The 11,912-nt window shown below is 38.2% G+C and overlaps 1 protein-coding gene and 1 long non-coding RNA gene across 2 annotated transcripts; both read right to left on the reverse strand.

Moving 5' to 3' along the window:
- Positions 1-1,015: 1,015 nt before the first annotated feature.
- Positions 1,016-2,711, reverse strand: LOC122058389. The gene is made up of 2 exons (XR_006133756.1): positions 2,558-2,711; positions 1,016-2,469 (listed from the first exon to the last, which is right to left on the reverse strand). It is a non-coding gene; the product is annotated as an uncharacterized LOC122058389 (long non-coding RNA).
- A 2,618-nt stretch (positions 2,712-5,329) lies between these two features.
- On the reverse strand, positions 5,330-8,881 carry LOC122057260 (RNA-binding protein PNO1-like). Its single transcript, XM_042619309.1, has 2 exons — positions 8,725-8,881; positions 5,330-6,279 (listed from the first exon to the last, which is right to left on the reverse strand). Exon 2 carries the CDS (start codon positions 6,196-6,198, stop codon positions 5,557-5,559), a length of 642 nt encoding a protein of 213 aa, XP_042475243.1. The 5' UTR covers positions 6,199-6,279; positions 8,725-8,881; the 3' UTR covers positions 5,330-5,556.
- Positions 8,882-11,912: the final 3,031 nt, after the last annotated feature.

Genomic DNA, 11,912 nt, shown 5'->3' on the forward strand with positions numbered 1-11,912 from the left:
AAATCATCGACAGAAACAAGGCCCTTATGTGTTACGTGCCCTCAACCAGCCAAGTGTAATGGTTTACCAATTAGTTATTATTTGTGAAGAAATTTAATAGAATGAGAAGTATGAGGTGTGGGTAGAGCCATGAGCGTTTGGCGAATTATTGTAATTGTAGCATGTGTTAGTGGGATAGTCGTAACTCTTTGAGGAGTCTTGAGAATAATAACTAATTAATCTGTAGAAAATAGAGGAATGATATCGAACATTATTATTGGCTGCCCTATTATTTCTCTCTTGAGGATGAGGTTAGTCGACCTCCTAAGATGCCCCATCTATTGAAATCATCTTCGTTCCTCTTTTTTCTCTTCTTATCCAAGAGAGGTAGAAGAGGGCAATTGATGCACGTACCATTACTTTTCCTAAAGGATGCAAACAGTAGATAATACAGTAGCTACAAACATTATAGATCCACCCTCCATCTAAATATTTATAGAATTAAACAAGATTAGTGTTTATGACCCATTCGTGGGTTGCCTAGATGGTTAAGATGAATTGGAGATTATGTGGATAGGCGTACAGTCTCAGATTTGATTACCCATCTATACATCTGTAATTAAGTAGAGAACATGACAGTGGGTTGTTGCACTAGTCTTCTCAAGGATTAGTCGAAGTGCGAGTAAACTGGTCCAGACACCTTTAATAGAAAGGAGATTCATGCATGGCCATACATATAACCATTTGTCTAATAAGAATACATGAGGGAAGTTTTTTTTTTTTTTTTTTCTCTATAAAACTTTTTTTGTTTCGTATTTGTTCGAATACACAACACCTGTTTCACTTTCTATTATTACAAGGATGAAAGATGGGTATATTTAAAAGCAAAAAAAGGGCATATATTAAATGCTGATCACAATTACAACCAAGTGATCATACACGTGGGAGCCATACATGCATGGCTGTGGCACTCTCGTAGATTTGGGAGCAGAAACAAATGTCAAAAGCAGGGAACAACGAAAAAAACTTTTTCAGGTGTTATAATGCATCAAATCTTTATTCAATTGATGAAATAGCTTAGCATATATAGGACCACCAATGGGATCAATGAAAATGCCACACACATACTTCAAATTTCTATGGAACCTATAAATCCAACATCCAAATCCATTATAAATGTATCCAATCCATGCAATCAAGTATTGGTATCGGATTGGCCGGATCGGCTGTATCGGATTGGTATCGGCTGAGATCGATCCCAACACCTGACCGATCCTGAGACGGGTATCGGTATCATTTTGGGTATCGAATATAGATCCAGATCGGCCGATCCGACCCAATCTGTTAAAAAAATATTTTTTAAAACTTAAACGAACAGAAGAGAGAGAGAGAGCGATTGCAGCGTTGGCCGACAGTTGCAGGGCAGCGACGATTGTAGCCATCGATAGTTCAGGTGTTGCTGGATGGCCTCTCCAACCACCAGGGCCCCTCTCCGTCTTCTCATGGCGTCTGGATGTCGATCTTTCTCAAGACCTACTCTCAATTTCCTGAAATCGGCCATGAATAAACCCAACAGCAAGCCCGTTCCTTCAACGTGAACTTGTTTCTCGTCTCTTACCTTTTCAAGGTTACCTTCTGAGGTGCGTTGTGTCCAATCACTCCTTCCGTTACATAACGCAGTTTCTTCGCCGTGTCTCATGTCTTGTCTCTGCATTGACTCGAGTAGCTCGAGATTGCTATCTCAGGGTATGCTCTGCCGTGCAAACCCTGGAGTTTGAGTTCCATATTTTATTCGTATCTACTTAGGTATCAGCATGTCTCGATAAAGAGATTGAAGTTACAGATTGGTCCAAGGTAGAGGGAGGATTGGGAGAAACACATGGAATATTTGTCTGATTAACAACTTCTAGTAGAGAGAATATTTTGCAGCATATGGAGTTTTGGATTTTTATGGAATACTTCTCTCTTGCCATTGATGACTCTCTCGTCAGATTCATGTTTTTCTTTTTTCCTTTCTGTTTTAATGGAATTGGTTGATTTATCTTTCTGTGAGAGTAAAGATGCAAGATATTTCAATTGGATGAATAAAGATATGCAATTCTTTCTGTGACTGGCTCTCTTGCTCCATATCGACAAGGAAACCCTGAATTCAACTATTCTTTTTTTCTGGGCAATTTTGGCTTTTCTCTTTTAGATGGTCTCAAATCTCTTGATCTATAGAACAGATTATGGTGATCGACGACAACGAATTGCTCGGAAGAGAGGAGAGAAGCTCCTCTCTCCTCCGATAGTGCCGATTCCAAAATCGAGAGAAATCTTTGAGTGATAACAGTGAACTCTATCTAAAAATACCTCTCCTTTGGTAGTGCCGATTCCACATCTCCTCTTGCTCCTATCCATAATGCTCGCCTCCATCTCTACAGTCCCTTTCTCTGTTAACGCCGATCCAAGTCCCGAATTGAATGTCGGATCTGTTTTTAGTTCTCGCACCTGTGTAGTGGTTGCATGTGAGAATATGAAAGAAAACAGAGAGAAATAAATTGAAGAAAAAGGAATTAAGAAAAGAAAGAAGACGTACAACGAGTTCGACGGCATCGATGGCAGGAAGGGAAGAGCGAAGAGCAGAGATGCCGAGATTGAAGCAGTGAGTGAGGAGTTTCTTCGCCGCCTCTATTTTCTGATCTGAGCTCCGGCTCGGAAAATGGGGCCTCTTATTATCGATGAGCTCCTAGATCCCGAGTATGGGTGATTTTTTATTTTTTTTCCTGAGGTTTTTAGATTAAAAAAAAAAATGTGGCCGATCCAAGCCGATACCATGGCCGATCCGAAAAAACTGTATGATTTCCGATCCTTGACTGATCCTTACTGAAACTGATCCATATCTTATCGGTATCAGCTGCGACCGATACCCGATAACTAAATCCTTGATCCAATCTGACCAACTCTATTTTATGCCTTAAATGGCATTAATTATGAAATCCTATTTTCCTCTCATAAGGGAACATGAGAGTCCAGGGCCATAAGCAGATCTTTCACTACTGGACCATAAGGCCATAAGATTTTGCCATTAAGTTTAGTATCGTCTAATATTGGTCCCCAGTTTGTATAGATTCTATATTACATGGCATGAGGCGTTAAATGTAATAGAATCCTTCAGGGAAAATTTTCCTTTTGTTGTTTCCATCATATTTTTAGAGTGGAGAATGTTTTAGCCCATGCATTTTCTAAAAATTAATTTTTATTATTTTTTTCCCCGTGGCTCATGCTAATAGAATGGTATCAAATCAATCAAGACTTAAGATCGATCTCCACCGATACTAATTTGATTCAGGCAACCCACTCCAAGTTCATGTCCGTGTGCCAGATCTTCCAAAGATTAAGTTTCTACCCTTTGGGGTGAATCACATTCTGCTTGACTTAAATTAATCTCTAAGACACACCTGAGATGGTTGGCCCTCAAGATTGACATCTTTAAGACCTATGAAGTACTAGAACAGGGCTTCATTAGGTCTATATTTGAATTCGTAGGCTTTAGCCAACCTTGAAGTGGATTTAATTGATTTATCTCCTCTCTTGCAGCTATTCCCTTAAATTGGAGGACAGCAGTTTTGTTAGATAATAAAATTTCAGGTGCTGTTGGGCCAATATATAATTTTCACACCATTTCTCTTAGTGCTTACCATTGTGAGAACTAGCGTTTTACCCTCTTTTAACAAAATTGGGGTGCTTACAACAAAAGCTGTTGCCTTGAATCTCTAGAAAGCTTTATAATTTCTATTTGAAAACTTTGATGGGTGTAATTCTAACTAAACAAAAGCTTACCAAATTCTCACGCATCATTGATATTTATTCTTTTCTTCCAAGTTTTCCAAACTTATCTAACTGTAAGAACACTAGGCTCCGAATAAAGCTTCTGAGAGTTGAACCTTTGCTTCATTTTGTCATTGACATTTTAGTTAATAAGGGCGGGCCTGTCAATAATTCATTACCTCATTCTTCTTTTCATAAAAGTAGGTTCGGTGATACATTATCTTAATAGTGGACATAATGCATACAAAACACTTTTACTTGACGGATCTATATAATACGTCAAGTAGACAGGCTTGTACCTTATTATAGTCTTTTGTTTCAAATCTGTAACTGATTTGTAATGATGTATCAAATTGATAACCCGCACTTATTATAATTAGTCAATAACTTATCAATCTTTTTGCATGAAATCTCATGCTTGTCTTTGCTTAGAATATTCATGTAGTCAACCCCATTAAATAGGAATAAGATTTTGGATGTTGTTGTAGTAAAATTCCGAAAAACAACAATAACTAGGTTCTCTCTCTCATGTCAATAACCTGTTATTTCCTATGGATTGATCGATAAAAACTAGTTTTCAAACATCAACATCTTAACCCATCTGTCATTATGAATTTCATATCCTTAAGTGCGATCTTGCCAGCGTTGCTCCTATACAGACTCCACATACTTTACCCAATTCTCTCATTTGTAGCTTTTCTGTCTACTTATTGATGCCTTCTGATGATCGCCCACAGCTTGTCACCGATGGCAGTTTTGATCACCAGACTGGGGAGCCAGGTTAGGCAACAATAATTTTGTCTAACCAATTTTCTCTCTTGTTTTGGATTATGGCTATGCAAGGAGTCCACAAGAGGCAGAGAGATCAGGGAACTATCTACAACAGAGGCTCAAAGGAGCAGTGCAGATGGGAAGCAGGCACATACATATATGGTCAGATTCTCCGGAGTTGGTGAATAGGTCGACAAAGAAAGAAGATCATAGGTGGCCATGGGAACTTTTCATATTTATTATACTTAATCTGCTCGCAAGTCTGTTGATAAGAATGTCCATGAGATTGCTAACAGAGCAATACATTCTCTTCATATTCTGTAATCAGAACTGTTCAATACCCAGAAGGAGATGAAAAAGAAAATGCTGCCAAATGATCCTACAGCTGCAGGTCCTGTCACTAACTTTTGAATTGCTGCACCCATAATAAAATGCATATCTAGCAACAAAACCAAATTAGCTAAGCACAGAAATCACACCAACTCATCATCTCATCAACCTTAGTGGAAATGAAATGAGTCATGCAAGGAAATATATTATCAGCCAACTGCAAGGAAAAAAATACAATCATATATATCATGCAGATGAGATAATAGTTTTAGGAACCAGGCAAGACAGAGATGACCAAAAAGGGAACCAAAATGCTTGCTGAGAAACTACAGGACACTGGTGCCCAACCTAGAAAGGAATGCATGAGGTTGCTGGGTGCTAGTGACAACTCAAGCAAAAAACTCTACAAAAAGGGAGATTCTACACCTAACACAAAGGAGAGGCACAACACAGCTTAAAATATGCTTTACTTGTTTTAATAACATTAATTTCATACATTGCCCCCTGCCACTCCAGAAATAATTCTATCATTATGCAAAAGTTCTGGGAAAAATATGTTCCTCTGTGGTGAGCCTCTCAATGAATAGTCAATAGAACATAAAAACACTATATCCAGCATAATTAGCATTTTAATGAAACCCTAAACAACAAAAAATTTCAAAAAGATCAAAACCTTTCCGCTAGCCTAGCACTGACCGCTCTAAGTTTTGAATACACCTTACCAGCTGGTGAACCTAGAATGAGACTACAAAGAGAATCCCTAGCAACTTTGATGTTGGCAAATGATCCTAGGATATGAATCTTGCTATCAGCTATCACAATCCTTGTCCTTGTAGAATTCTCAATTGCAAACTTTGTCTTACCCCCTTTACCAGACAGCCTCCCAATTGCCCGAGATAAATGTTCACCTCGCAATGTCTTCACATCCTTGATCTCAAAAGAATCCACATACAGTTCATCCATACGCAGCAGAGCAATTGCATCGATCACATCAAACCCAAGCATGAATGCATGAACAAAATCAGCAGATTTCTGTAGGCTACTGACATCTGGTGTGTCTGATCTAGTCTTCAATTCAACCTTTCGAGCCTTGAGATTCATACGGATGTCAATTTTCATCTGTTCATAGACTGGGGTATAGATTTCCATCCATGCTTTTTTCAGAGGTGCATACCGATGAGGAGGAACAGAAACCTTTCGAAACTGAACACGTCCATCAGACATCTCATGAGCCTTCAAAGGCTCAAATTTTGGCTTCATAGGAATGGATCCAACATTGGGTTCTGAAGAAACCTTCTCAATTTCCATGGAAGACAGTGCTTTGTTCAATTGTCTTGACTAAATGTCCTCCGCAAAAAACTTCAAGATTCCAAGAATGAAAATGAAATCCTAACAGAAGCACAAAATCAATTAGACATATTATGCAACAAAATTAACTCACTGGATTAAAAGGTAAATGATGGTAACAGTAACTAAATTAAACTAAAGACTTGCAACCAAAAAAAAAAATTACAATAACAAGACAAACAAGTGGTAGAAATGCAAAAAATCATACACAATGCCGGACACAAGGAATGACTAGAAAATTTAGCTCAATAGCCACAAGGTTCATCTTACTGAAAGGACTGCAGGGGTGAAGGATATAGAGAAGCTTTCTAGATTGATATAAGGATTTTACAGAATTCAAGAAACACTACTCTACAGGACCAGAGCATTAGGTTAGAGTTTCAAGATTTTGCAGTATTATTGGACTGAATTTTGGTTAGGTCTTCTGTGACAGAAGTTTAATTGTTGAGATTAAAGGCCGGATCATAAAAGATAATGATGCAAGTAAAAGGAGCTTGAAGTGGAGGAAGAACCAGTCACAACAGCCAGGCCATCAAGCAGCCCAATTTAGAGCCCCTTGTGTTGTGTTTGGTCGGCCTAATGGACCAGGCTTAAGCCCATTATTTACCTAAAAAAAAAAAACCCCATTATTTGGTCTTTTAAATAGTCCATCCGTGGGGGACAGCCTTACTTTCTGTTTTGTTAGTTTAATCTCACATTAGGACGGTTACTATTTTGTAGAGAGATCCCCCTCTCCATGCTAGGGGGAGTATTTTTTTTTATGTTTTAATAAATAGAGGGGCTGCCACAATAGGCCCCACAATTTGAGTATTGAAGAAAGAGTACTTGCTGCTTTCTGCTTACTGCTGTGTGAGACCGTCATGGTCAGAGAGCATTGGTTAGTGAGAGACTGAAAAATGCCATTGGTGCTGCTTACTGATGTGTGAGACAGTCATGGTGAGAGACCATTGGTTAGTGAGAGACTGAACAAGGCCATAGCTGAGAGGCCTTGGTCATATACTCATATTCCCCTTCTTCCCCCCCCCCCCTTCCCCTTCCCCTTCCCCTTCCCCTTCCCCTTCCCCACCCCCAACCAAGCCTCCTTTCTTCTCTACCTTTCTCTCCTTGGTTTCTATTTCATTACACCTGCAACCAGTGCCCAGTGGTTCTGTGGAGGGATACTGAGACTACTCTCCTCTTATTTTTGTTGCTGTTTGATCCTTATAAGACTGATCCATTGATTCCCCCAGAGGCTTTAGAGACTCATCAATCAATCCTACATCACCCTTGTCTTGGAAGTTCTGTGGCAGTATTCTTCACGTCCTGCAACTCCAGATCTGGCCATCAACATCAGGACATTGTTTGGCATAGTTGGCTTTATACTATATACTTCACTCAATACTGGTTTCAGCCCCCCATCCATTGGCTGGTTGTTCTTGTGACTGTAAGTTTCAAGTTTCTAATTCAGTTCCAGAGCACCCCATCCAGCCATTTGTGGCCAAGTTTTTTAAGTCTTTAAGATGACTCAATCCCCCTTCCTTTGACAGTAACCTCAACCCCAAACGTGTAATCAGAATTCGTCTTTTGTAACTCTGACGGAGTAAGATAGACTTCTTCCAGCTAACCCTTGATCACGAGAACCGCAGGATGGGCAAGGACAAGTTTTTTAAGTCTTTAAGAGGACTCAATCCCCCTTCCTTTGACAGTAACCTCAACCCCATTCATGATACCCATCAACTGTCGTTGCCAGATAGTAATTAGTTACTAATTTTGGAACTGCACCATAACTTCATTACTGTCCACTGGATTGCTTTGATTCTAATGTAAGTTACTGCTACTCTTCGAGTGGATGTTCTGTTGTTAGTTTGAGAATGAACTGCTGTGCTGATGCGTAGATATTGATTGGTTTCTAATTCTGGTATTTTGGCATTCATACAATACCTCTACGCCCCACCGTTGGATTGAGATTATGTTTGGGGATAGTGAGGACCATAGGGAGGTCTACTACTGCTGCTAATTTGGAGTTGAACAGACTCGTATATTGGGAGTAATTTCTGTATTCAAACTACTGGTTTGCGTAGCCCTCCATTCTGTTAATGGGATTCTGGTTTCCATGGTTGTGTTAGATTGAATCCCATCATATAATAAAGGGAAAGAAAACAGAGAGCTTAACAGGCGAAAATCATCATCATATATTTGAAATAAAAGTCCACTGGTTTAGAAGCTGTAACTGATCGATATGAATAGGATAAAAATAATAGAACAAAGGTGCCTCCATAAGGCCAAAAATCGCAAGTTTGAAATTACAAAAATATTATCATTCCATGAATCCATTCGCCGTCTACACTCCAATCCAAATATCTCAGAAACAAAGAGCGAAATCAACATAGAGATACTTATGGACAAAACAAGAAATTAGAAAGATTTTATCAAAAAAAAAAAACTAATTAAGGCTCGGAGAGAGAGAGAGAGAGAGAGAGAGTGAGAGAGAAAGAGAAGCAGATTTACCGTAGAATTCCACAGCTGCCGCGCAGGCCGAGCCTTGGAGTAGAGTTAACCTTGCGTTGACGTTCAAGTTTCTCGTCGGCTAGACGGGGCGGCTCTGGGAGGGCACAAGACGTAAAAGGAGATCAGTGAAGCGTGAGGGGTTATAGTTAGGGTTTTGGGCGGTGTAATGAACCATAGAGAGGGGTGTAAATCGGTTCGGTTTCGATTTGGTTTTGGTTCGATTCAAAATTTTTAGTGATATAAATCAAAACCTAACCCATTAATAATCAGTTCTTCAAACCAAACCCGAACCAATTAAACGGTTTCTCATCGTTCTGGTTAATCGGTTTGACCAAAGGTTGTGTTGGACCTTCAAATTGTTGGTAGAATGGAGGGTAGATTTTCTAATCTTTCCCTCTCAATCTGCCTCTCTGCTTGGAGCTTCTCTTTGTCTTCATAACCTATATGTTTTGGAGTTTGGACCAACAAACTATTGGTTTTATTTGGGCTTTTCGGTTCAAGTGCTTATTCAGCTAATCGGTTGTAAAACTGATGGCCTAATGGCTTTATAACAACCCATTCACGAACATTGGCCTAAACCTGATCACATCAAAGCAAGGATTTAGTTATCGGTATTGGTATCTTTGATCAAGGTTCTAAACCTTGGGTACGGTCACCGATTCAATTGGCTAGGATTGGACTATATTGGACAGATCTATCTCTATTTTTTTTTTAATCATTTTTTATTACTATGTTACCATTAGACCATACATGTATTGGAATTGGAAAAGTCGGGATTGAGATCGATCAAGCCGATACTAACCAATTGAATCCGAGTTTTAAAACCATGATCCAAATAAAATCAGATCAGTGAATTTTGGCCTTACTTTACACAAAAAATATATTTTCTTTTACGATTTTACCTCTATTCCAATACTGATATTCAATTCAAATCGATCAGATATTGCCATATAAATTCGATTCGACGGATATGACCAATACCTTACCAATACTTAGTACTATGCATCAAAGTGACAAGTCATTTTACATATAATGGCCTTGGTATAATATAGGCAATTGATTTTGAAAATAGCATAATTTTTGCCAACTTGCAACTTCAACTCATGAAAACTTCCAATCCATGAAAGACACTTAGGCACCGTTTGACAACATTTTTGCTGTTTCTGGGTTTGTATCCATAAACAACAGAAATTCACGTTTCTGGTAATAGAAACAGATTTTTGGGTGTTTGATAAATTGTTTTGTCCTTGAAGCAACACTCATTTGTGTTCTTTGGAGAAAAGGGGTGGCCATTTACAAAATTACAGTAATCAAAAGACTGACACGCATGCATCTCTAACATAAGCAAGCTCAATCTCACAATTATGAAAAAAATAAGAATTCACGGATAAAAGCGATGAAAATCCAATGTGTCTATGGTTTCCAGATCATAAATGGCGAGAGAGATAAAGGGGGAACCGACACCGGAGAAATTAGGATATGGCACAGGTTCTTAGCTATACTAACCGTTCTATATGAGGTCGTCTCAAAATAAAAAGTGAAAAAAGTGGCATTTGATGAACAAATACTTCCATTCTCCAGTCTCCATGAAGCTAACATGTAGAGAATTATAAGGGGGAATATACAAACTTCTGTATTTACTGGAGATTCCTCATCAATATGGAATAAAACTCACAAAAAAAGCAAAACACCATAAAAGAATGAGAATCCATAACTCGTGGGTCTTAATCAAATGATCAAAAACATAACGAAGAGCAAGGAATTAAAACTTGTTTTACACCTTTGTTTTGGACTACGTCTTCTTCCGATCCGACGTTGTTACCGGGAAAATCTGTCAGATTTAGTGAAAGAAAAACCTAGCGGAGGACCTTAATAGTGGCCATTGATAGTCATTAATGGAAGAAGCTAGTGTTTGTTTGCCTATTACTCTGATGAAGGCCTTCTTAACAAAAGGAACGTCTGCAGCAGAGTCGCAAGCCTTCAGTGTATATAGAAGAGAAGTGGGTTCAAGGGTTTTTTATTGGGACTTTCATAATTGTGGAGTCCACAGCCATTTCCAGAAACGACGAAACAAGTCATACTTGTTGACTTGTTTTGTCACATGCGTTTCTAGGATGATAAATAGGCATAAATTTTGGTTTATATTTCTAGAAACAAGAGAAACGGAATGACTTTATCAAACGCTTTTTTGCCTGTTTTCCCGTTTTTGGGAACAAGAAAAAGCAAAAACAAGTGAAACGGAATGTTGTCAAACGGTGCCTTAGCTATTTTTAAGTAGCATCCCACATGGAGAGTTTTTTGCACCTCTCTTCAAGAGATATGATTCGGAATTTGAATAGACTGAAAGAGAGTTAAACACCAACTAAGGCTAGTCTCCTAGAATTAAAACCAGTAACATTCATATCTTATGCGTCAACGATTCAACTTCATACCATTCACACACTATCATGACAAAAGATAGTTAAGTTTGGCTATTGAAGACCATTGAGACCTGTACTTAAGTTCAATAAGCAAAATTTGACATACAGATTAATCTCCATACTAAATTAATTGAGTTAATTCGTAAATGGAAGATGGAACGTTAATCTTTTACATTCTCTTTTTCATTTGTATGGCTTCATCCATTCTATATATCTCTCTTAGCTCTAATCATTTGAATGACAGTTGGATTTGCGCTTTTAATAGGACATTTGTTTTCTCTCCTAAGATTGCAGAGAAATGACTACTTGTATGGCTCCTGGTGGGTCCCTTGCACACACAAAAAAAACAAATGACTCTTCAAAATATGGTGTGAATATTCATATTAATTATAGATAAATGTGGAATTTTTCGTGACATTATAAGGATCAATCCTAATTAAGTTTTGTCTTTTCCTATGAAAAAGTTATGGTAGAAGCATTGAGTACTCGACATAAGTTTTCTTTTACTCCTATTAGACCTTAAAGTTGCTTTAGTAACAAGGGTGGCATATATATTATGTCATGTATTTGATATTTTTTAAAGAGGATTTTGGTTGTTGCACACTTAGATTCAATGAGGAATTCCATGCCTTCTTCTTGGTGTTAGTTAATTAAATCCTTTGTTGATAACCCTACGTTGTTAGAAGTAGGTAAGCATAATCTTATATCACTCTTGGTTATTTCTTTTTTTATTTCATTTGGATGGTCCACAATCCTATAATTTTTCTT

This window comes from Macadamia integrifolia, chromosome 12 (assembly GCF_013358625.1).
Source record: "Macadamia integrifolia cultivar HAES 741 chromosome 12, SCU_Mint_v3, whole genome shotgun sequence".
NCBI classification, from domain to species: domain Eukaryota; kingdom Viridiplantae; phylum Streptophyta; class Magnoliopsida; order Proteales; family Proteaceae; genus Macadamia; species Macadamia integrifolia.

Coding starts and splice junctions, on each gene's coding strand:
- LOC122057260 (XM_042619309.1), bottom strand. CDS start 6,198: ATGGAAATTGAGAAGGTTTCTTCAGAACCCAATGTTGGATCCATTCCT.